General features: G+C 34.0%; 2 protein-coding genes across 3 annotated transcripts; both read right to left on the minus strand.

Moving 5' to 3' along the window:
- Positions 1-1,291: 1,291 nt before the first annotated feature.
- On the minus strand, positions 1,292-10,876 carry LOC142618851 (uncharacterized). Of its 2 annotated transcripts, XM_075791884.1 has the most exons (8): positions 10,626-10,876; positions 10,410-10,483; positions 9,271-9,351; positions 8,428-8,520; positions 8,046-8,165; positions 6,610-6,681; positions 3,119-3,196; positions 1,292-1,860 (listed from the first exon to the last, which is right to left on the minus strand). In XM_075791884.1, the coding sequence occupies exons 1-8, from the start codon at positions 10,786-10,788 to the stop codon at positions 1,669-1,671; spliced, it is 873 nt and encodes a 290-aa protein (XP_075647999.1). In that variant the 5' UTR covers positions 10,789-10,876; the 3' UTR covers positions 1,292-1,668. The 2 variants fall into 2 exon arrangements, with proteins under 2 accessions (XP_075647999.1, XP_075648000.1); XM_075791885.1 differs by lacking the exon at positions 9,271-9,351 and having other exon boundaries at positions 10,626-10,836.
- A 4,005-nt stretch (positions 10,877-14,881) lies between these two features.
- Positions 14,882-26,522, minus strand: LOC142619284 (dolichyl-diphosphooligosaccharide--protein glycosyltransferase subunit 2). Its single transcript, XM_075792346.1, has 20 exons — positions 26,382-26,522; positions 26,069-26,213; positions 25,310-25,502; positions 25,100-25,189; positions 24,593-24,655; positions 24,251-24,320; positions 24,017-24,081; positions 22,435-22,489; positions 20,415-20,542; positions 20,202-20,317; positions 18,985-19,054; positions 18,527-18,631; positions 18,285-18,374; positions 18,033-18,181; positions 17,696-17,807; positions 17,534-17,617; positions 16,459-16,539; positions 16,158-16,382; positions 15,456-15,578; positions 14,882-15,255 (listed from the first exon to the last, which is right to left on the minus strand). The coding sequence occupies exons 2-20, from the start codon at positions 26,209-26,211 to the stop codon at positions 15,139-15,141; spliced, it is 2,079 nt and encodes a 692-aa protein (XP_075648461.1). The 5' UTR covers positions 26,212-26,213; positions 26,382-26,522; the 3' UTR covers positions 14,882-15,138.
- Between the last annotated feature and the right edge of the window lie 78 nt (positions 26,523-26,600).

A 26,600-nucleotide genomic window follows, 5' to 3' on the forward strand; every position in this document is an offset into this window, starting at 1 on the left:
TAATCCAGTATTGAATTTAACTCAGTATGCTTTCATATGGACATAATTTTGTTGTTAATGATGATTAAGGAAAAAGAACTCCATAACAACTAACAAGTCATGCTATGAATTAGTAAACCCAATCCAAATGTCAACCTAATCGGGGAGCTGCCACCGTGGAGGCTCCCACTCCCCTCTTGGTCTTCAGGTCGATTTATTTATTTATTTGTGCATGTTTGAACTAGCATTAATGGATGACATGCCATGGCCCAAATGAAACTTTGGAAACATTAAAGGCTAAAATGAAAATCACCCCAAACATTAAAGGCCATTTTAGTCTAATTATTTTCATTAAAAAAACACAATTTACCTAATCTTCAAAAATATGTATAAAAGTGTAGTATAGTATAACTTGCTACCATCTCTTAAAAGTTACCATAACTTTTTAGTAGAGTTTGTAATATACTTTATGTTAAAATCACATTCCCTCTACCTGTTGGGTGTGTGTTTCCCAAAAATAAGGACTCCTTATGATCAAGCTCTCTTTGGTCATGATCCTATTTCCACTCTTGATTTAGCTAATGACTAATTCTATCGACATAAGCTAACAAAATTGCTAAAACCAATGCTAATGAAAGACCTATTAGAAGAACTACTCTCGGCTATTTTTGACTACTTTTGATAAATGTGAAATGAATAGTAAAAGTTTGGTTCGTACTTTCATGATTGTCTCTGCTATGCATATAATGTCAAGATGCTTTTGTGCTTTCAACTACTTTTGAATGACAATTGAATAGTAAAAGCCAATTCTTGCTACTATTACTTTCTAAATGATTTCTGCTACTCCTCACAAGAATTGATTCCAATTTAATAGTAAAAACTGATTCTTGCTACTATTACTTCCTAAATGATTTATGTTACTCCCCACGAGTGTTGATTCCAGTTGCTCCCTACTATGTAGATAATGATTATTTTACCTAAAAAAGGGTTGTTACTTTCAAGTTATATTCATAACTTATTTTTCTTACTGGCTTTAAATATCCCTTTTGCCTCTAGGCTACGTGTGGAAGGTCCTAAACTTGTAATCTTTCCCCAATTCCTGCTCAATAAAATCATGTTTCTACCATTTCTTCCTCTATGTGCTTCATTTTAAACTTATTTACTTTAAGCTTTCTCTACTCTTACTTCAAGATTATTCATTTTATACTCTCTCTCTCTCTCTCTCTCTCTCTCCCTCCCTCTAAATATATATATAAACATGTGATTAGATTCTAACAGCAATATAGCTTCAAAATGGGAAAAGCAAATATGGTTGTCAAGTGTCAACACGCTGACACAGAATATATCTTCTAGCACGAACTCATCATAAAACAAATGTCCTTACAGACTCCCTCGTCTCATCCATTCTGACAGGTTATGCCCAAACTATATGTGTGTGTGTGGCAAATACAATAAAACTATTTTGTATTCATCAATGGCAATGCACATGGTTGCCTGACCTCTTTTCTTTCTCTATTCACCAGCCTGAATAAATTTTAGTCATTTTTAATCAACAGAAGAGAATATGCAGATAGCATCCTCAGCTTAAAATTCCAGAGCAGCTACTTTATCTCTTCTCAAGATTTACAATCATGATAAGTGCAGTAATTTTTGGATGGACCAAAGGGGAGACGGTGTCTTCCTGGGTTCTTAATCTTTTGAGACTCGAACAAGTAAGCCAGTCGATGTTTGGACTGTTTTGAGGTGACCTGAGCCAATCAGATCACGGAGATGAAATCTCATATCAAGTGGAGAGAACCGGAGACGTTTCTTCTCCATAGAGGCTAACATCATCTCTTTGTATCTCCTGCGATTTAGAGAGGAGAGGACTTCCTTTCTTCCCTGTAAAAAATTAATGTAAATATGATTTTCAAAATATTGATGGTCAGGTTAAGAAACTCAGATCCACTTCATAGGATTATAATGAAATGTCATAGAAAGTTTATGAAGTTTTTGAAAGAGTGGACAAAATACATATCAACTTAAAAGCATTAGCAATAACATCAAAGAGGATATATATATATAATTCAATTGGAACTTTCACAATGCAAAATTTTATTTTACTTCCTAAAGGCTCGCTTCAATATTAATCTTAATTTAAGTCCAATAAATAAAGGGTCATTTTCTGGTGTAATGGTAAAGGCTCAGACTGCCAAACGCAAGTACGGTTTGGGTCTTGAGAGCAGCCACTTCGAGCAAAGCTACAGAAGGGTAGGACCATATCCAAGTTACCACAACCAGGACCTCAATTAGGTGGAACCAACATTGACTGACGAACCACCCCCACCCCCCTAAAGAAAAACCCCCCAAGGTCATCAAAACCCAGAACACAATCTAATAAATCTCATATTGGCTGGGAAGAAAAATCTTTAAATCTTATGATTTTCAACCTTCTACCATACATATGTTTCACAAATGTAAAAACTTTCCAGTGAGCTAAATTCCATTGGGTTCATATTGTCAACAAACCCCGTGTAGACTCTCCATTCTTAAGAGGCAATAGTGAAACAGAGGGAGGTGGGGGAGGGGGACAGCTATTTGTTTGGGTCATAGCTCCATCTATCTTTTGGACAAGTGGGAAACCCCTACAGAATACAATGCTCTGAGCTCAATATGATAAATTTAATCATTTAACAATTAACCTCTTCCCCCCCCCCCCCCCCCCCCCCAAAAAAAAAAAAAAAGAAATAAGAAAAAGTCTCTGGAAAAAAAAAAATTTACTGACTCCTCAGTCAACCTTCTTCAGAGAAGTGTGTAGTTCATGCCCTTTAAAAATTAAATAGCCAAATCAACGCACTCCCTTCATTCTACATATTTACATTATATTCTCATGGAAATTAGACTGCATAACACAGTTGCTTCTGTTTTGCATTATCTGAAACATTATGCTCACATTGAATTCCATACATGTGTATATAATGGGAGCCAGAATGGTGGTTACAATAGCACCCTTATATCAGCATCAAACACTTAATAGTCAGATAGGCATCCCTTTCAAATAAGGAATGGATTATTATCTCATCATAAGCCTAAATTGTCTTTCATACAGCCCATTACCAAAATAGCAAGCAAATTATATAAAACGAAGCATTTACAATACCTGAGAGAGGCCCTTTAGTACTGAACCAATGTTTGGAATTGCGAACCAGTACATGTTGGGATCAATAAGCTGGCGAGTCTAAAAAGTAGAAACCAGAGTCAGTCAGAAGATAGGCTGGAGGGGGAAGAAAAAAGAAAAGCTAAAAGAATAACAGAACATGATCATAGTCTCATAGATATTCGATGGGGGGTGTTGGAGGAGGTTATGATTAGAAGCACAAGCAATGGAATTGGAGATTTTCTCTATGGAAAGATATATCACACCCATTCAAATATATATATATATATATATATATATATATATATATATATATATATATATATAAACGTAGAAAGCATGGACACTTCATTTGAGGTGCCGTACCCATGTCGTACACTTGATGCGTCTGGGACACTTTTGCATGCATGTCCTAGCCGTGTCCTTTAAAAAAAATGCAGGACATGGCTGGGACACGAGAACAAGAGGAATCAAATACACTTTCACAAAACAAATAGAGCATTCATGCTTTGAATAGTAACACTGCATTTGAAAATTAATAATAATCTTTATTCTTGATTTGTATTCTAATTTCTAAACATTCTTTAATAGTCATGGATGTGCTTTATTATCAATTATTTCTCTTAATTTGATATATATTAATATTATATGAAAAATAAATGCTTAAAATATATATAGAAAATATAAATAAAAATATATTTAATAATTATTTAATAGACGTGTCCCACTGTACCCGTGTCCTAACTTTTCAAAAATTGCCATGTTACCATGTCATACCCATACCCATACCCATGAATCTTAGTAAACAAAGGGTCCTCATATGTTGGGTTTATCCTTAACAATTGATCAATGTTTCACTTCAGTCAGCAACCTGATGAACTCAAACTATTATGCCCAGAGAGACCCAAGAGAATCCAAATATCTAAGAATGAGGTGATATTTCCAGGGGGCATCATCTGCTCCCCACTCAAAATCACAACTATATACATCTTCCAACAAAAGATTTTTGCAAACCTCTAAGCTTAAACTCTTTACAAACCTCAATCATGCAAGTTCTCCACTATGTATATCAACCCATGACAGCACCTCCTAGGCCCAGGAAAAGACAATCAGCAGCACTACCATAAACACTGCCAAACCAAATTGACTAGAATCTTCAGCAAAGTGATTATCAACACTTAATATAAGAAACCTCAACTGCATGAGAGGTTCTTAGAACTCTCGGCTCATGCACTTTCTAATCCATGCTGGAGCAAAAACAAGGTCAACTTGGCTAGGCAGAGAGAGGAAGTAAGGAACCATTGATCAACCTCCTTCTTTCCTTAAAATCACCATGCCATCTTAAAAATGTGCATGTAAACTATCTCCATCCTACAAATCAATCATGAAATCCCGGGAAACAATTAAAAACTGGGGAGAACAAGGGTTGGCTTCAGTGAGAATGACGATCCACCTGCCTCTTATCTGATCTGATCGAGTTTCAAAAGTTGCACCAACTAGAACTAGCAAAATTCTTGAGTGCAAATTAAGTTTGAATATCTCAATCCACCAACTATAAATTTGGTTCATTTGGGCTGCTTTGTCATCCCGTATCCATGCTCGAGCAGTGAATATAAATCAGTAGTACAAAAGGACTACAGCCATAGATAAAATGGACTCCTGATTTGATGACTAAAGATGACTTCTATTATAATCCCCATTTAACTTCTTCTAGAAAAAAATGTAAGTTATTTTATTACTTCTATAAGAGTTGGATTCACTTTAATTTTGGTTACATACTTGATTAGCCTAGCATCATGTTCAAAAATTTGAAAATCAGAACTCTAGAGAGTAAAAGGAAGAAGAAACCCAAAATTATTTTCCCAGTGATCTTTTGTTTACCTATTAACCAACCATTCAATATAAGTTTGTCTCATTTTAAAAGGGAAAAAATAGTAATGAATCTGTTCGCACCTTATCAAACTAAAATATAATCATGATTCATATCAATGTGCCTAAGAATCACAAGGGTTCATACAATGTAGAACCATATCTGACCAATATGATAGATTGGACCAAATGAGATCATGAATGACAAAATCTAAACATAGAAATGTAATAGACAACAGTACCCATTAACAGATTTGAAATTCCATTAATTTTTTGTTACCAGTAAACAAAATTTAAAATAAATAAATAATAAAAACCCATTTTTTTAAATGTCTGGAAAAAAAAAGATTTTGCATGCCATACATAAGGAAAGAATGGTATATAAGGCATTGCTTGAGAATATCATCAGTTTAAGAATTGACGTTCAAAAAAAGAAAAAAGGTTAGTAGTCAATGTAGCCCCAGTTACTGAACCCAGCTGACTTCATTGGTAGATTGGGCAAACTTTAGTAGTAACTCCAAATGGCATGCTTTTAAAGCCTTAAAAAATAATTTAACTTAGAACTATGAAATTCCAGCCTAAACAGATAATGGTTTAGTGAAATGTACCCCCTAAATTCCAAAGGGTAGCCTGACACGCTAATTTATTTTTTTCATATCTGATATCATCTATGTGAATTGCAATCCAAACCCACTCACTCCAGCCAAAGATGCGCCTACCAATATGCTAAGAAGGCATTGATAAAACGGACAGAAATTTGTGACCTTAATTCACTGTAACAATTACAGTATGGTTCTAGCAAAGAATACTTGTAATCAACTACGTAATTAATAGAATTATCAACATAGCATGACAAATATGAATATGCAAAGTGTCAGTTCCAGTAATATACTGGATCTTATGGATGGAAGCAAATTGTTAAAAGTTTGGAGATTAAAAGGAGTGGGAAGAAGATTACACATGAAGCAAGGACTGAGAAGCTCAAGAGAACAACTGATTTGAGAATCTACAACACAACAAATGTGCCGAGCGACTGTGGCATGACTACTTCCATATCAGTCAAATATACATGCAAGACACATACCGAATACGTGTCAGACAAAGTGATCTATAAATTCTTATAAAGCACTCTCTAAATCGATTTTTTTAATTCAGAATTTCAAGAATACAGTTTACCAACAGTACATACTATTCTAAAACCCAAGTACCATTTGTAATTTAAAACAGAAAAATGCACTGATTTTATAACAGAACACTCTCATTTATTCTGACTATTTTATCAATATTTTTCCAATCTACAATGTCAATACACCAGATACAACAAATCCGAAACTTTCATCTCCTGATCAGAATATCAGTTCAAGTGCCAACTGGCAGCATACCCATGGCACAGCAAAATCGCCACACAATACAACTATATTTAATGGAAGAATTCAAAAAAATAAAAACTAAATAGCAATGTTACAATCAATAAGCCCTAGGTCAAATGGCACCTCCACTCCTTATAAGAGCAAAGTAGAGGGTGAGGTTGTGGGTTCAAGACCCACCAGGGGTGCATGTGCAACTTACGAATTAAAAAAAAAGGGAACATTACAATCTAATATTGCAATTCCAAGTTTACTTACAAGAAGGCCACCATTGATTAAAAGGGAGATGTGTCCATCCTTAACCATTCCCCCAAGTGATAAGAGTGTATACTGCAGCAAAGGCATCACTGTTTTGAGTTGAGTTGCATATGAAAGCACAAATAGCTGTTTTGAGTTGAGTTGCATATGAAAGCACAAATAGTTCTACCATTTATGGACTAAACTACCTCATGAAATAAAATACTTAAATGAATGCTTCATAGAAGACACAATTTAAGCAGTCTCCATGTTCAACATATTTAAAAACAGTCAAAAACTAAAAAAATATTTACATTACAACAAGGGACCTTAGCTTTACTTGAGGCTCAGGTTCAGCTGAAAGTACCATAGTTAAAATAATAATAATAATAAATAAATATATAAAAGCCCTCCATTTATTTTCTTTTGGCCCATTGGGTTATAAATTGAAAAGAACAGTCAATTACAAGAAAATTAGACCACATATTTAAAATTATAAAACACCAATTTAGCACCAAAAAAATCAATATTAAAAATAAATAAATAAAGATCTAAAGATTAATGTATTAATATCCAAAGTTTCTACTTTTATTCGAAATATCTCAGAAATTTTTTCTTAATAAAAAATAGAACAGAAAAAACATTAACAAAACAGAAACTTCTGGAAACTGTTTCTTACTACCCTTTATGAATAAAAATATTCATCCTAATTATACATAACTTATAGTGTACATTATATCGTTCTTGAGCTAACCACCAATCAATGAATAGCATAGCATACCATTTGAAGTTTAGATTATAATTTTTTAGAAGTTGCTCTTATATAAAAGCCCTTTGTTCTTGAACATGAACCTCTTACTAATAAAATGATTCTTTACTTGTCCCCAAAAAGAAGGAGAAAAGAAAAAAATAAATGGATATAGGCTAAAGTGCTTTACAAATTCCCAAACAAAAAAGTTGCACGGTATATTAGAAGAGTTCTGATGATGACAAATCCAAAACTTCTTATTCAGTCCAAAAATTATGTCATTATAAGCAATCACTATATATAAAATAAAAAAAAATAGAAAAAAAATAAAAATTACAACATATGTAGCCATATAATGGAATTTTTAGTCATATTTTCTTTTTAATTAGAAAATCCATAAAAATATTCCAATCAATAAAACTATTAGAAGCTCAATCAATATAGTAAAATGAAATGCTTCGTGATGCTTCACTATGTTCAACATACATGGATGATAAACATGTACTCATGCACATAAGCAATCAAACACTATACAAAAGACCAAATTAGAAGTCACTGAAAGAAAACAATTGCAGAACATAATGACTAAAACCTAGTCATTGGAAGTTTATGTTTGACTACTCTTAGAAATGTCTCTGACAAGTGGAAAACATACAAGCAGAGTTAAAAACAAATAAGAAATTAAGTGGAATGATATTTGAACACTCACAAGCTCTTGATGTTCAATACTAGGTTCCAGCTTGGAATCGATAACATGTGTCCTAAACCACTTGAACACTTCAAGATCACCTTCCTTCTTTTCTTCGAATCTTTTCACAACATTTTCCATCTATACATAAACATTAGAAGAAACTTTTTCAATAGACTGCTAACCCCTTAAAAAGATTTGCATTTCATTGTCATAGGTTGCTACAGAATAAACCATAGCCTGGAAACCATGAAGCCTAAGCATTGATCCCCATGCACATACCCAGATTATGCGCAAAAAAGAACCTCTGTTTGAATTTTTAACACCTGCAGCCCCTAATGTGCTTCCAAGAAATAGCAGAATATTTTTCTTGACAATGTGGAAGTACTCAAATGCAACCAACCTGGTTTAGATAGTCATCCAAAAACATAATAGCATGGTCATCCTGTCCGGTATTTAATTTGAAAATGCGCACTACTTTCTCTCTTCTTAATGACTGCAGAAAGAGAAACACCAGAGCCTATATCAATCATATAAGATTTTCTTTGAAAAAAGTAAACAACCAAGAGGAGCAAACTCAACAAAAATAAAAAATCAAAGAAAACGAATACTAAACAAGTAATTTCACATGTATGCAACCAGATTTGAAAAATAAAATAATTTTCTATTAAATTTATGGCATATGATGTGTTGATCTCTCTCTCTCTCTCTCTCTCTCATATGTGTAAACTTCTTTTAAAAAATCAAATTTTGAAAAAGACAAAAAAATAAGGAATTAAATTTAAAACTTAAGGCCTCAACATTAACAGACACCCAAAAATATAAAAAGATTATATACCTGTTACCATTTTTTTTTAAGTAATGCAAAATTTATTCAAATCATAAAAAAGAATCACCCAAGTATACACGATGTACACAGCTGGGGATCATAACAATCAAGTACATAATTTACAAACATCTATCAAATCATAGATTGAAAAAATGGAACGGCTTCCAACGATGGACATTCAATCAATCAGCGTTCTAAAGATGAAAAGTTTAAGATCAGCTACTGTCGTTCCTGAATCCTCAAAGCACTGATTGTTTCTCTCTCACCAAATGCACCATATTCATACTACTATGTCTAAAAGGTGAAAAAGATAATGAATTTCTTTTTAAAAATCCAACTGAATCAGAACTGCTAGATATGGCCACCAAATTTTTGTTTCAAGAAAATTCTTCAAAAATTAAGGCAAAAGAAACTGACCTCTAATTCCCTATCCACTTGAGTTCTGTCCTTTACACTGCTGTACAATTGTGACCTTAAAACAAAGGGCTGAATCGAGACCTGAGAGCATGCATTAATTTAACAAAGTTTAATGACTATAATTGAAATAAATAAATATTAGCTTGCACCTTTTTTTTTTCTTTTTTGATAGGTAAATATTAGCTTGCACTTAAGTATTAAAAATCACACTCAACAACCTGAGTTGTTTGTGAAGAGATTAATTTGACCATTTAGAAGCTTTCCTCCGGCTTGTTGATTAATAATAAATAAGCCAAATTCAAAACTTAAGACACATGCTCATTCCTTCAGGTTAAGAAGTTAAGACTTGATAAAAACCAGCCCAACTCAAACAGGCTTGTAAAGTTGAGGACAGTTTCATGCAAATTCTAAAGATACAACCACTTTAAAAACAGCTATAAACTTATTTAACAAGTGACAAATACAGTAAACACAGTGGGATTTAATGACAAGCAGTGTAGCTTTTAAGACTTTAGAGTAAGTCATGCCATCTAGTTTGCATCAGGTTGGGTAGAAGCATGAGCCTGGACTATAGATTGAACAAGCTAAAAGTGGAGATACTTTTAGCGACATCTAGGCATACTCCATCTAAGCTCGAGCTTAATCCTAATCAAACACAGCTAGGTTGAACCGCCCAATGCTTAGCCATTCTAAGCTTACATACACCCATACCGCAACGCATGGCATTAACACTCAATAAATTAGTTATCATTTCATTTCACCTGTACACCACTCAATAATCCTAGGACTTACCTAACTTTTTTTGCCAAGGCAACCATTGGATCATGCGTTGTGCCCAAACCCATCATACATCTACATAACCTTGATCAATTGCAAATAGATATTGATCCAAAAAAAGTCGCACACGCACACGCATTCATTGCACACGTAGAAAACTATAGGATAGCTATTACTTGAATTTTTTTTTTTTTTTTATAGGAGCTATTACTTGAACAAGATGTTAGGTGCATATAAAAATAAGTTGTAACAAGTTTTCTTAACAAAACCATAAGCAATAATCAACTTTTTTTGTTATTAATTATTCAGCAAAAAAAAAAGAAGGTTAAATAATGAGGGGAAATTAAATTAAGAACCCTAACCTTGTCAATGCGAGGAAACTGAGCTCGCATCATGCGAAGCGCAACCAATGTATCGGTAAATGAAAGATTGTCCTCTGGATTAAGCAAAATTAAGAAGAAGAAATTATATATATATATAATTGAATCACTCAAGCAGAATGAAGGTGTTCGAAAATCAAAGCTGAATTAAATTGTATTACTACAACAAGAACAAAAGGTGAAGGCGAATATACAAACCTAGTGATAAAATTTGATGATGAAGTTGGTTGGTTTGGGTTTCGGTTGGTTGTTGGTCTCGCTGGCGTTTTTTGCCTTTGGATGAAGCTTCTTCTGATGTCTTGTCCATGGGGTTTGTGCCTGGAGCGGTCTTTCTTTCTTTTTCGGTTAAATTTCTCAGCATTTATAGTCTATCACTGGGGATGAGGAGAGAGAAGCCGATTTTTTTAAAAAATAAATAAATAAATTCAGCGCCGCTTCCAACCTTCTTTATCTTCAAGATACCACAATAGCCGAATTTATAAAAGACTCTAAATTAATGAAAATTTTAAAAAACAGTAAAAAAAAAAGTAAGAAGTTTTTTTAATTTTTTATAAAAATATTTATAAAATCAAAATGGTTTACTAATATGGGTTCTATTCCATACTTTTATGTTATTTTCTATAGTGTCATAATAATATATGTCATTAATAAGTTTGGACCCAAGTACCTAATTTATTCTCAATAGATCCGTCATGGCTAGTGGTTGGAGGTTCTGATAAGTTCCTCAGAAGAAAGCAGTTCAAAGGAAAAAGCCTTCTATGTTAACAAGCTAAAACTCTTTATAAAATAACATTGTTGTATATAAATAGTATTTCTGTAAAATAGAGTAAAGTTAAAAAAACCGCATTAATTTATGCATTTACTATGCAAAATGCATTTTTGTTATAATATTTGTGAAAGAGGTGCTACATCTACAACATTTTTATAATATTTTCACAACAAATCAGAGGTGGTTAGTTGTTATTAGTTTAAATTTAAACTTATCACTAAAATTACTTTTCTACCCCACCATTAACAATCTATAACAACCTGCCACATAAGATTTGTTGTAAAAATATTGTGAACATAGCATTTTCCTTTGTGAAAATATATTTATGTGGCGTTTGGTATGGGGGAATGTTTTAGGATTCCCAGGAATGTTTAAAGATTCCTATGTTTGGTTGCAAATTACGCTTGGGAATCAGATGCCAGGGGAATCTGGATTCCCCTCTTAAACCCCTCTCAGTGGGAATGTGGATTCCCTTTAAAACAGGTAGGAATCCAGATTCCCAAGCTTAAAAGAAATTATATTTTTTTATAAATTGACAATTTTAACCCTTTTCCTTATTATTTAAGCAATTAAGATAAACTATAAACAAATTATCAATATCTTCTCTTTTGTCTTTATCTTTTCCCACCAAAACAATATAAGGATAAACAACCCTGTTAATATATTTTTTAACAAGGTTCTATTTAGATTTTACGTGTGAAAAAAAAAAGTTTGAAAGAGACTCTCCATTATTGCCAGGTATTCAATTTTACTTTTTTTTTTTTTTTTTTTGAGAAATCATATTTACTGTTGTGTGTATTGTTCAACAAAACTTTAATGAATTTATTTTCATGAGAATTTGTTAATGTTTCTATCCGTATCTCAGATCTTAGTTTTGTTTAGTTTCTAGAAATATAGATCTAATTAGTAGCTTCATGTAGTCTTTTTTTTTTTTTTGGATTTATAGCTTTGTTTCTAGATTCATATGTTACAGTACATGTCAATAATTTGTATCCTCTCTGGTGCTTTTAATTTTTATTTTACAATGATACAAAAAAAGGCGAGGCTCCTAAACTAAGAGAGTCCAGCCTCATTCTGTGACACCCTTGTTTACCTGTCGATTGAGCAAATTACAATATCATTGATTAAAAATGTCAATTTCATATTAATTCTAAAATATTTTTTTTATCTATCTATTTAGAGGAAGATATTTTTAATAGTTTATATATATTTTTCATTATTTATTTAAAGGAAGTTTTTTTTAAAGGACTTAGTAGTTCACATTCAAATCTAAGGACAAAATGGGAAAAATAAATAATTCATTTAAGATTCTTGGGAATACACCAAACATTATCATCTCACATTCCTAGTAATCTCCAAATGAAACCAAACATAGGAATAAATACATTCCTAGGAATGTGATTCCTAGGAATCACATTCCTAGGAATCTGGATGCCAGAAGTAATGTGGATTCCCCCGTACCAAACGCCACATTATTGTGTATTTCAGTTTTTTATAATGAAAAATGATAATTAATAGTGGTTGTGGTGTGTAAAAAGAGAAAAACAATTTAAAATTGATGTTTTTATTGAAATATAATTTTAAATAAATAATTTGATGTGAATATTTTAAAACTTAATTAAATAAAAAATAAAAAATTTATATTAAAATAGACAAGAATTTTTTCTATAAAATACAGAAATTTCCTCTGTTAAAATTTAAAAGTTAGAACTATGATAATGTAAAATAAAAATAAATAAAAGATAAAAATCTGAAAGATTCCCAAGTCATTGTCACGTCATTTCAATGATTTCATTGAAAATGTGCATGACTTTTTTTTCACTTGATATTAAAGACAAGCAATTCGGCAACACAATTACTGAATTAGAGATTTCCATGCTTTAGATTCAAACCTACCCATGCAGTAAAAATTAAAGTGAGATTCTCGTTCATTGTCGTCATTTCATTAAAGATGTGTATATTGTTATTTGTTACACTTGTGTAGATGCTGTATAAGTGCACTGAAATAGTCAAAACATGGCTTAAAGTTATAATTTTAGTGGATTTATACGCTTGTATGATGATGCACACCAAGATACCAGTGTGTAATACACACTGTCCTTAAAAAAAATAAGGAGATTCTCATCTTTTACTTAGTGTATTTCGTTCTTGGAACACAAATATAATAAGGGTTGTATTAACACCGTTAACAATAACTTTTTTACAGTTTTTTGTTTACTTTTTGTAGCTTTTTGTCATCTTTGACAATTTTTAGTAGTTTTTTATCCTTTTTGACAACCTTTTTAATAATTTTTTTGTCATTTTTATTAAGTGAAATCCATATAAGAAAATCTTAATAAGTACGACACGATGCTTGTTAACATTTCCCATATAATAACGTTCGTTCAATAAAATCTCAACAAATTTTTTTGATTTAATTGTGTTGTCAATTTGTCATATCATGTGTTTTTTTTTCAACCCCACATAGCTATCATCCCTCACAGTTTTATCACTCTCCATCTTTCCCTATTTTCCACTACTGACTTTGCATACGAAATTGTGCATCTTGCACTATCTATCTTCTAGCCTTAGCCTAACATAACCGCTATCATCCTTCACAATTTATCACTCTCCATCTTTCCCTCTTTCCATTCTTTGTATACAAAATCGTTTTTCATTCTTAGCCTTGTAAGTTGTTATTGGTTTTTTTTTTTTTTAAGCTCTATACGGGTTTTAATATTGTCTCCAAGTATTGAAAATACCTATTGTTAAGGTATATATAGTTTATATAATAAATACCTTTTGTTAAGGTGTACACGTGTTAGGTATATATTCAATGATGAATTTAAACACCCCCCCCCCCCCCAAAAAAAAAAAGGACAACAACAACACAAACAAATACACTTCATACTTAAAAATTAAGAAACCTTTTCTTTATTCTTATCAACACAAGAATATGCAATTTTTCTCTGTAATTTATAGCAAGGCTTGTAACTCAATTGGTTGACAACTCAGGATATTTTTAATTAAGACATCCAAAGCTCAAATCTTCTTGCTCTCGTTGTAAATATCAAATATATCGAACAAAGTTAGCTTTTGAGACTATTGCTAGTTTATTATGGCCTTAAGAGTGAGGTGTAATGCAATGAAACCTTCTAACTTATCCCACCTTTTCCTGTTTTCCAAGAACTATGTTTCCATTGATCACCCTCATTGCTCCATCCTTGTTTATTTTCTATAATCCCTTGATGTACAATACTTCGCCTATTTCATACTTTACTGATGATGCACTTATGCCGAGCGGGGGTTTATGTGATTGATCTTGCTGCGTTTGTTGTAAGCTAATTTGCATGTTTCATCTTTCCAGAATTCTCCAAGCCTTACTATAAATTTGCGAGTCTCACAAGTCATCCTATGTAACATTATATGCAAAACCCTTCTCATGTGTACACATAGTTCAAGCACATACGTTAATACGTATGATTGCTCACCAGGTTTGATGTGTTCATGGTATAGAATGGGCTGCTTTGGCAATAAAGAACGATGGTGGATTTCCATGGGTTTCATGGTCCAGGTCCAGATTCTAGAACTAGTATGAGAGGACCGGGAAGGAGGCAACTCTGGCATGCCAGTTATATAGATAATTTGGCAGTACATATGGGCAAAAATGCGCATGGCCTATACGGGGCGTTTTCTACAACCGGAATGATGAATAAAATTCATTCGATAGGCACTTAAATAGCAAAAGCATAGATGTTCTAGCAACTGGTTAGAGAGAGAGTGACAACAAGGTGGTTCCATGTTTGAATATACGCTATCATTGTCTGCACTAAAATTTAAGAAACATGTATAACATAATTTACCAAAAAGGGTCCTACAAAATTGAATAGGAAGTGCACCCACTGTTTCTCGACAAATCCCTCATTCTTTCAATCTATTGAGAAAAGGAAACTTCTTTCACTTTCAAGCAGATTTCAATTTGGCAGATGTTGAGGCAAGGTGGGAAAGGATCCTGTGTCCCACAAACATCAAGAAAGTACCCAAGAAGCAAAGAGTCTTCAATGTAATAAACAGATCCAACTGTACATGAAAGAAACAAGAAAACACAAAAGCATGTAAGAAACAATAAATGGGATAAGATCATTACTTTCCAATGATTCTGAAGGAGTGTCCTCAAATCAAACTAAGGAAATCAAATTATTAGGCAGAAGTAATAAAGACTTGCTGACTTGAAGTTGAAGTCCAGATGAGGGCAGATGAAAGCACAAAGTAAGACATACCTTCAACCAGAAAAGTACATAGAGCAAAAGAACAGCTGCAATGCCAAGATGGAAAAGGAGGGCAAATGTAGCAGGTACTGCTGAAGTAGGGAAGTTTTTCAGGTTCACCCCTATGCGTAACAGCTGTTGAAGACATCAAAGCAGGTTAACACACATCACTCAACGTCCAAGAAACTATTAGGAACTCTAAAATAAGTGAACAACTTCATCACAAACAAAAGAGGCAAATCATACTAACTCTGGGCCAATGAACACTAGTGGCTTAACAATCCCAATAGAGAATGTGTGCACATCATATACAACATACAATACCCTCTCCTAACAAAACATGAGCTGGTCACAAAACCTATCACTCTCAAGTGAGTTGGCAAGATTAAATGCCATTAGAACAACCAGTCATTGGCCACACACCCTCAACTAGGTAATAACAAAACCGGTCAAAGACTAATTTAGGATAATGCTATGGTGCTCAAAGCAAATTGCCATGTTTTTATTTGTGTTAAACTTTTGATGTCCAAGGCAACAAGAACTTAACAACCAACTTGAGCTCACCAGTACTTGAAAATTTATATCTGAGATTAATTGGTCCTATATAACTTAACAATTGGTCAAACTAAACTTTAATTGGCCAACAAGAGTTTTGAGAACATGATATTACAATTAAAAATAATTTATTGAGAATTCTCAGTAAAAAAGACTCACCCCAATCAAAAATCCAACTAATGGCAAAAGGGTAAGACCCAGAAAAGCTAAAGAGAGTTCCTGAGGTGGACGTTTTTCTGGAGATCTGAAAATGTGGGTTATCTCTGCTTTGGGCCCATATCTTGAGGAGGGATCAACAGCCAGTGGAGGAGGGCGGGGTGCCTTCTCAGGTGCTTCAGGTAGATCTAGTTCGACATGGCCAACAGCCCGCAAAAAGGAGTTCTCCTGGAACACAACAAATTTGCTTGGACTGTCAAAAAAATACAGATTGACAAACTCTGAGACAAAAAGCAATGCTTACCATAACAGCATCGCCAACAGTGAGTTCAATGTCATATCGGCCCGAGAGATAGAAAAACTTCTCAACTAGTCCAAGAAAATCCTGCAAGATAAATTTGCCAAAGATGAGAAAAATAAGGAATGGTATTTTCCAAAAACCATGGGTAATAGCATAATTGGTTCATTGATTAGTGAGCTAGCAAACAGATGCTGGTAGATATCTGCACATCAAATGCTTTTAGTCCTAAAACAAAATCTTGACAAATGTCTGTAAACAGTGACAAAAATGGGGCTAAAATAGATTCTTCACTAAATCACAGACCACAAATTCCCATGGTGACTAGGGCACATGCTTTCCAGTTTCCCAGAACATACAGGGGCCGCTATAGGCACCCTTCCAAATCAAATAAATATGTCATGTTGTTCATGCTGAATACATCTTTAATGTCATTGTCAGGTTTCCTTTCTAAGCATAGAAAGCTGTTGGAAACGCATCAGGTACACTTGCCATTTAAAATATTAGGTGTACCATAGTGAAGCATTTTATGTGAATTGAGTATTTTGGGGGTGCGTGTGTTCTACATTATCTTACAGAATTTAATTAGAGTGTCTCTAAAATATTTTCTTTATAATAAGCGATAAATATCTAAAATATTAATCAGCTACAGGATGACTGATTGCCCAGACATTTAAGCGTTTAGATGCCAGTGACAATAAAAAGGTCAAGTTTATATCGACATTATTTTATAAGCAATGATATTTTATTGAAAAAATAGGTGCTACCTCCTGAACACCAAAATAGTTCATATAAAATTTAAAGCTGAGTAATATAAGTGAGCAAGCAAAGTATATGAAAAGATAACAGAAACATATTTATAGTGCGTCCACATCTCGCACGACCTTTGCTGTAGTCCACAACAATTTGAGGCCAGAAGTTTTACACCTCATACCCATGCCATATCAGCATTCGCGTAGGGCATCACTGAGTGTCTCTGTGTGTGCACGTTTGTGTGCATGAGAGAGAGAGAGAGAGAGAGAGAAAAAAATTTCATTAAATTAATTAATTAAAATTAAACAGTCGATCCAAGAAACTTAACTAGAATGATCTCAAACTGTTTGCCAGAGTTCCCCACCACAAAGATGTGTTCAACCTTGGTCTCATGTCTCAACTTGAGAAATGCCTGCAGCCAAACAAACTCCTCAACAAACTAAATATGGGAAATAATTTATTCAAGAGGCAGACAGAAAGAACAACAAACCTGATGAGGCTTAAAAATATTCCCGCAAGGAGTGGCCAATCGAAAGGATAGTCTCAGCTTTTGGAGGTGGTTTGCTGATAATGATACAGCATTTTCCCCAGCCAGATCTAGCCTGAACAGATCCAGGGTATAGAAGATACACCAAATTAATTTCATACACATGAAGCAAAGTTAAGAATAGTAGAGAAATAAGGCAAAATATATTAAAGTAACAACGCCATCAAGCAAGTATGGACGAATCTCGTGATTACAAGAATCCAACAAAAAAGGTGACTAAGCAGCAGAAATCTATAATGTAGCCGAAAACAGTAAAAATACACTGGATGATGTGACATACTGCTTCTGAGTTTCTAAACTGCCATGGTCACTATCAAGTACTGCAATTTCTGCATTGTCAATTTTGATCAATCCTGTAACAAAGACTGGTACTTGAGTTTGTCCTCCAGTTGCATAAACATTTTTATCCTCAGAGTCATGAAGCACAATCTACAAAAAAGTTCAGTTCAACATGTAATGAGTTGAAACTGCATGTAGTTTAAGTCTTCATTAACTCAACCCAAAATAAAACACAAAAAACAAAAAATCTTACCTCAAAAACAAATTTGTAATTTCCAACATCAACACTCTTTGGCAAAACATCCAAGAAATGTACTGCAGTTTCTGGGTCAAACTTAAGTTCCTATGCCATTATTACACAAATGACAAAGAGCATTTAACCAAGTAAGGCACATCAGACAATCAATATCAGGGATGATCTAAAACAAGCAAATTGTAGGAAAATAATAAACTTTTCCCAACAAAAAACCAAAAGAGAAATAAGTCACAGCTTACCAGGCTCTCAATCACAGAAGAATCCTTTGTACCAGAAATGAATGCTCGCACAAGCTTCACCGTCAGAGGAGGTGCACTTGATCCAAGTACAGTATTCACTTTAACCTTATTAAATTTTTACAAAATGGCATAGTTTAAGTTAATATAAGAGCCCTATAAAACACAATAACAAACTTTGATGCAATGGTGATTAGAGATTCATACAGATGCATCATTTTGTACTTCACAGACAGATACAGGTAAATATAACATGAGAAATTAGAGCTTGGCTTTCTCAGGATGTGCACTAATCAGAGTTTAGTGCCTATAGGGTGCTATCATTGTACTTGTCGTTTTCATACCAGCGTATGAAGAAAATTGGGAGCAAAATGTATCAAGAAAGAGAAGCCAAATAAAACTACTTGATAACCAAATATACAAATTGAAAACTTCTCATGTACTAAAATTCGTAAACACACCTTGAGCTGGTCTTTCTTGGTCAGCGAAAGCACTGTAGCTGGAAGGGATAAAATCAATGGGACAGACACCCTGTATCAGAAAAAGAAATTATAAGATTGGAAGAGAATAACTCACCATTTTGTAACTTCATGATCGAAACAAAAAATTATAGTGAACTACTATGTAAAGCTTAGCCACATTCAAAACTGTTGTATAGCTCCATTAGAAAGAAAATCAGAAGCATTTCATATCCAAATTTTTGCATTTCCCAACCAACAAAACAATGAAGGAAAATATAAACTAAAGAATCAAACAAGAAAGATTAAAAAAAATAATAAGATGCTTTTGTACACATTAGATAATAGGAGGTTGTTTGGTTTCCTGTTTTAAAACAAGTCATAATTTTAATAATTAGAAGTGGTGGGTCCCACCTATAAAAATAAAATAAAAAACTTGATTGGTTGGGTGATTGCAAAAATACAACTTAAAAATTTTGTTCTCAAAATCATTATGCAAACGTCTTAAAAGGTGTTTTCAGTTGTTTTCAACACGGACTCTGGCAATTTTATAAATAATGCCACTGCCCACCTTTTCTTTTCCAGCTCGCTTCCCCACCCCCCCCCCCTCTTTTTTTCTATCTGAAACCATCAGCCATGAAATTATTGAGCAATACAATGTTGCACCATTCCTCCATCTCCAGCAAAATTACACGGAGAACATAAGACAACGGTGACGGAGACGGCTTTGCACTCACCCCAAAACCTATATAATCCAGAATTCACTTCTGGAGTTCCATCCATTCTACTATCTAGGTCTTGTAGTCACTGCCTCACCACTGGCCCACTGCTCCAAATCAATAACTGGACAGTACAAGGTGTTGGAGATGAGTCTCAACATGGCCGAGTCTTCAAAGGGGCAGACTCAGAACTCTTAAGGTATGGGGAACAAGTTGGAAATGTGGCTGAGATGGTTGGAATTGGAGTTGGGTGTTGCAGGTTAGAAAACCAATAAGAAGAAAGAATTCTCAAAACAAGTTTTCAATGATTTTTAGAACAATTTTTTAGAATGTTAATGAAACATGCCATAGAATATAGAAACACAAACTATTTTCCAAAGACTACTACTAGATAAACAGCTACAGATGAAAAACCTCACCATAGAAACAAGTGTAAAATCATCTTATAAATATGATACATAAAAAGAGCAAGAAACTGAACACTGTCAGGAAAGCACTTGCCTGTTGCTTTCCAAGCAAGCTAACAAGTCTATTTGGTTGAAGAAGTCTTTGGAATTGCCAGGAATTCCAATACCAAGGAAGAATTTTGCCAAACCCAATATTTTGTCGCCAGGAACCTGCAACCCAAGATTGAAGCATCAGGAGATATTCTAAGAAAAAAAAATTCCTGATAGGCAACGTGAAATCCTGCAAAACAGGTATGCTCCCACTAACATTTATACTTCCAGAAGTCACAGATGCAAAAGCTGTAAACCCTCGGACAACTGAGGAGGTAGTTGAAAGAGGACCCTGATGCTCACGTGCATCAACAAGTTTCTCGTCAAAGTAAAAGGATCCATCATCTGCAGACAGGTGATACAGTTAAATGAGGTAACTATGAGACTGAAAACAGATAAGAGAAGGATTAATAAATCCAAAAATGGACTCATCAAAATCCTTCTGTTTCATAGATCTTCAAATTGTTTAAGTAAATGTTTGCAAGTGCACGCACAAAATACAAGTCTATCCATACTAGTCACCATATTCAATATGTGAAATATTTACATACAACGGTCCAGATCAAGAAATTCCCCTCATGATACTGTGGAACCTCACTCTTAAAAGGTGCCACTTACTATCTTCACCACATAATTTCCCATGTGCAAAATTTGAATGGGGACCTATCTCAACAGTATTTACCTGCTTCTCTAATTGCCTCAGACAATGCTTACTTTAAGCATCCCCTTCCCCTTGCAGCCCTCTCATGTACACCCACATTGCTCCACTTTGGTATATATTCCTTCGTCTTTCTGCTCAACAAGACCAAACCATCACAGCTAAGTTCATTTTCTACAGCCACCCTGCCTTCAGTGGATAAGTTGTTTACTTCCTTTTTGGTTGAGGGGGTTCAAAGCTAAGGTTTTCCTTTAGTCTTAAAATTTGCAGCCTAAGGCACAATATACATTGAAGCTTTCAAAATTTATCCATTCTTAGTCCACAATTTTTAATAAGCAGTGAGCAATTATATTGAAAGAAGGGGGACCTCCTGTACACAGGGTTTATATATTCTTAGTCCACCTGTCAATGCAAATTATATATCGCTGTCAATCACCACCCAATGCCACAGCTTCCTCCAATGGACCCAACCAAGCGAGTTCCAGGTCCAATTTTCAAAATCATCTAGGTGGGGGCAATGAACCAGTGCAAGAGATTCATTAACACACCAATTGTCAATGGATGTAAGTGAGCTACCCATGATACTACAATTTCACAGTTATGGTAAAGACTATTGAGGAAGCTGTAAGTCACAAATATGATCCCTAATTGCAACTAAAATCACCAGAAGTCATCCTTTCTAGTTGAATTGATGTAGTTAAAACCTTAAGGTTCCAAGGCCTTATATTGCCCAAGGTGTGAGGTGACAAAATGGAAAACAAGGTGCCAAATTCTAAATATAGTTATTATACATATAGAACTTAAATCATACGTACCTAATTTATTGAAATAATACTGTATAATCAAGTTTTTTTTTTATTTAACTGTGTTGCATGATAAAATTAGGTTTATTAATTGATTTCAAAATAGGCTTAACACGGTTTACAATCTATTAATTATTCTAACAATAGGTTTTACAAAAAACTTCTATAAATTAATTAATCTAATAATAAGTTTCACAAGAAGTTTCTATAAATTTATTAGTCTAAGAATAGGTTTTGTAACATGCTTCAGTAAATTAATAATCTAATCATAGGTTTCACAACAAGCATCTGTTAAAAAAGTATAAATTTAAAATAAAATAAAATAAAATTGAGGCCTTTTTCATGGCCAAAGGCGGTCACCTTGCTTGCTTGCCTAGGCTCAAAAGGAGAGCACCTCACTAAAGGCACCTCATCTTAGAGCCTTAGTGGTGCCTTGCCTCGCCCGGGCGCCTAGGCAAGCACCCGGCTTGCCTTTGACCACCATGAGTTGAACAATTTTCAGAAAAGTGGTACATCATACATTGAGCCATTGTAAGAATAATAAATCAAAACATTACAACGGGCTAGCAAAGTGTAGAAAAATTTCTTAGATATGTAGGACTCGGAACAAAAACATCTTTCACAACTTATAGCCAAGAATAATATTAGTAAGTTCTTGCAGTAAAGCAAGTGATATGGAAAATGAGTAGAAAATTACATAAGTATTTGAAAAGTGTAAGTACAGAATTATCGAAACACAGAAACTTTTAAGGGGAAAAAGGCAGAGCTACACATACCATATTTCTCAATACTGTCGAAGAGCTTCACTATATCATTCTTCAATGTAACAATCTGATAATGATAACCATATGTAAGATATGGAATATTGAAGTATACACAGGTAGATGACACATCCACATTACAAGCAACAAACATTAGCAAAGACAACTATAGATTAGAGTATGATTTCATACAAATATTACATATATACACATGTGCGTATAGACTCTTTTGTATTATATGCAAGTGCACCAGGATACCAGCAAACAGTAAAGGCATGAACAAAATGGAAGTCTATCTAATGGAAAATTAGAGCCCCATTTATGAGCAGTCTTCCAGCCTTGGTTGTTGTAACGAGTCATTTAAGCTCAGCTTGGATGATGAATAGGGCATGGATGGGTAATACAGGGGGATCAATTAAAATTTACCCCTGCAGGCAGTGGTAGTACTGTCCCTCAATTCACCCAAAAAGGCTATTAAATTCTTCTCAACACCAACATTATTAAAATAGGGGGGTAAAGAAAAAAGTATACAAACCTAAAAAAGGTTCCGTTTAGAATTTTCAAATTCAACACCATAAGCACTGAAAAATTAAAATCAGTAGGCACAGTATTTGTTAAGAACATGGCTGAAACTAACAATATAGGGAAACTTGCCAGATTAGTTGAAGCTGGTACTTTTTTTATTGGAAGTTGGAACTAATACTTTCAAATTGGGTCATTACCTAATGCTGGTCCCACTTAAGTAATACTTTCAAATAATCATTGAGAAATGATAACTTCAAACTACACTACCATTCTGTTAAGAACAAATGAGAAGAATCACCATGTAACTACCTAAGCACCATGGAAATAATCAAATGCCAGTATTATGAATTTTGGTGAAATTCCATCTTATCAAAATTTCACGGACATGCTTATAAACATTTCGCTACACATAATGATGTTGACTTCATTGGAAGATGACTACTAAATTTATAAAAGTTGTGGCAGATAAAATTCCTCTTGGAATAGCAATCTAGAAACTTTTAAAACCAACACCTTGATGCAGCACAAAATACTCAGAAAAAATTTTTTTGCAGAAAAACAGAGAAACCTAGGAATCAACACCAAGGAGGATAAAAAACTAAGAATCATCAACTAGGGTTGCCTAGAATCAATACCAAGGTATCAGAAATTTTCCAATAGAAATTTTATTATCAATAACTTATCACCATAGGAGTACAATAGCATGCTTCTATAGACTACTAGGATAAATCCTAACTCTAATTGATGTGGGCCAAAACCCAATCTTTGAATTTTTTTAAGAAAAAAATAATCATGACTCTAGGAAATTAACTAAAATATTAATAACTTAAATAGCTAAAAAAGACTTAAAATCAAATCCAATGGACTAATAATAAAATACAATTGACACTTAAAATTAAATAAAACTTATTACAATAAAATTTTATTCACTCTGAGTCACAACTACTCCAGGAGGTAAGTAAACAAACAAAGACTTGATCAACATAAATAGTACAATATTAGATTGTTGTTCACATTCATAGAACATTCTAAGCTGCTCTCAAAACAAAGATCAAAAGAACTTTTATATTACCAAAGACTGATCAATCTCAGAAGATGCCAATGACACGGTTCCAGCAAGTGCTTCAAGGGCTAAACCTGAAAGAAGAATGATGACCACAGGTGGTGTGCATAAGCTTATTCAAAGAATCCTAAATATCAAAATACAGCAATTGGTAACCATCTCATGCTAAGACCTAACTTCAGTTATAAGACCAAAGTTAATACCAAAATAATCATTGAACTATAGCGCCTGATAAATCATTACCAGCAGCATAGGTACTAGACTCAGGGTTATTTGAACTATAGCGCCACCTTCCATCACTCTGGCTCAAAGCCTGTCAATAATAAGTGATATAAGCTCAAAGATTCACAAGATTATTTTTTTCATTTACTTGGGACAGTCAATGTCAATGATGGAAATAATAAAGAGTGACTGGAATCAGCTCCAGTACTGAATCTCCTATGCCGACCCAAATCTCACCACATCAGCACTTGTGGAAGAAAGTGCTAAGGCTCATCTGACATGGCAAGTTCCAGGGGGTATACAGAACCGAACCTAGTACCACCTTAGAATTACCACTAAATAGTAGGGGATATAAAAACCAACCTTAATGGAGCGGAAAACTCCATCAGCATCATGAAGAAGTACATCAACCCCAGAATTTTGGTCCTGCATCAAAACCAATTAAAAAAATCATGTTAGAAGCTCAAGCACCAACCAAAATTACATAAAAATGCTATGCTAAGAGTGGACAAGTTAAAGGTTACAAACCTCCAAAAAGTATAGGCCCTTTCAAAAGCATCAATATTCAGTACAAAAAAACAATTTTACAATGACAAATAAGATAATTGCATCAAAAAGAGGAAATTTAAAAGGGACTGGAGAAATTTCAGAGTTTTTCTTTTGTTTGTTTGATAGATTAATTAAAATTTCAGTCAAATAGCCAGTGATCTCTAGCTCAAATGGCATTTCCACCCCCATAAAAATGGGGTAGAGCACTGGTTCAAAATCAGGTAGGTAGGTGTGCAATACTAATAAAAAATAATCAATACTTAGGAAGAAGCAACAATTTAAAAAATGTAAACTTCATTCTAATATATTAGAACTAGTTACCTTAATGAGTACCAAGCTTCCAATTGAGTAGTAGAAGTCAAGCAATGAACTTGCATCATTCAAAACAGCCTTAAGTCTTTTGGCCACGCCCTTCACAAGTAAAAGGTAGTTAAGCATTAGTGATACATATTGCCGCATTCTTCAAAGTCAATGACTTGCAAAATGCAAACAATTCATCAGTAAAAAAAAGGGCAAAATATAATAATATACCTGGAATGTTTCATCATTAACCTTGCATTTCAATATGCTGTTAACTTTCAATGCATGGAATACATCTTTTAAAGACGAGGTTGATGACCCAAGAGTTTCCGATACAGATTGGCAGGAAGCGGCACTTATATCAGGCCTTTTTTTGATTCCAAGAATCTCAAACGTTCTTAAGGCCTCATATGTCTCTTCTAAGCTGGTAACATATCAAACCACATAGTTAATTTTCATCAAATACAACCATTAAAATTTCAATTCTATACAAAAGCAATTAACTAAAGAAAGAGGCATATTATATAAAAGACAGCCCAACAGCTCTAATTAGACTATTCCAGTTCCATTTATCCACATTTCTTCAAATCACAATACAGCTACGAAAGTGAGGATTTAATTAGGGTTTAATAGAATTTCAAACCATACATTTTATTTATACAATCCCAAGACCCTAAACATAAATTGACCACTCTTCAAACCCCATATTCTCTCCATTTCTTCAACCATATCAAATCAGAACATTCAAATCAACCAGATACAAAACTGAGGGTTCAAAATTGACCTAAAAATCTTACATTTTTCGTGACTAAAATCCTAAAACCCTTCCAATTCAAATTCAAATTTACCCTGCAGATTTAGAATTCCGTTTTCTCTCCATTTCTCGAGCTTTTCTCAGCGACCAAACAGAGAGCCATTGAAATTTGAAACGAAAACACAAAGCGGAATAAGAAATCAAAGAATGAGGGGTTAATTTAGGGTTGAATTGACCTTCCGAAGGAGCCATCGGTGGGAGAGAAGAGCTCCAAGGCCGCAGATCGGTGAGAATCTGAGATTGGCTGAAAGATCGAAGCGGCTTCGCAGATCGAAATCGCCAAAAATAGCACCAGAAATCCCCCTAGGTTTCTGGCCATTCCTGCACCAACAACAAAAATGAAAATGAAAAATTAACAACAATTTCAGATACACATTCATACACACACACATATATATATATATAGGAATGTGATGTATATGTGTGAGTGAGTGATTGATTGAATTTGTAAAAACCCTAGGGGTTATAGATCGGGAAGAGAGATCGTACGGAAAGTGGTAAGAGTTGAGACAATCCGAGAGTGTTGGGTTTGTGTTGTGTTGTGCTGTGTCGTGTCGTGTCGTGTCGATGCGATGACTGACTGAGAATAGAGTGTTGTGGGCTAAAGAAGAGGGAGAGGAGGACGTGAGTGAGTCAGGGGCGTTGAATTCTTAATTTCCCAAACTGTCCCTGCCTTTTTGCTTCAATTGCGAGTATGTATCAATGTAA

This window comes from Castanea sativa, chromosome 12 (assembly GCF_040712315.1).
Source record: "Castanea sativa cultivar Marrone di Chiusa Pesio chromosome 12, ASM4071231v1".
In the NCBI taxonomy this organism is placed as follows: domain Eukaryota; kingdom Viridiplantae; phylum Streptophyta; class Magnoliopsida; order Fagales; family Fagaceae; genus Castanea; species Castanea sativa.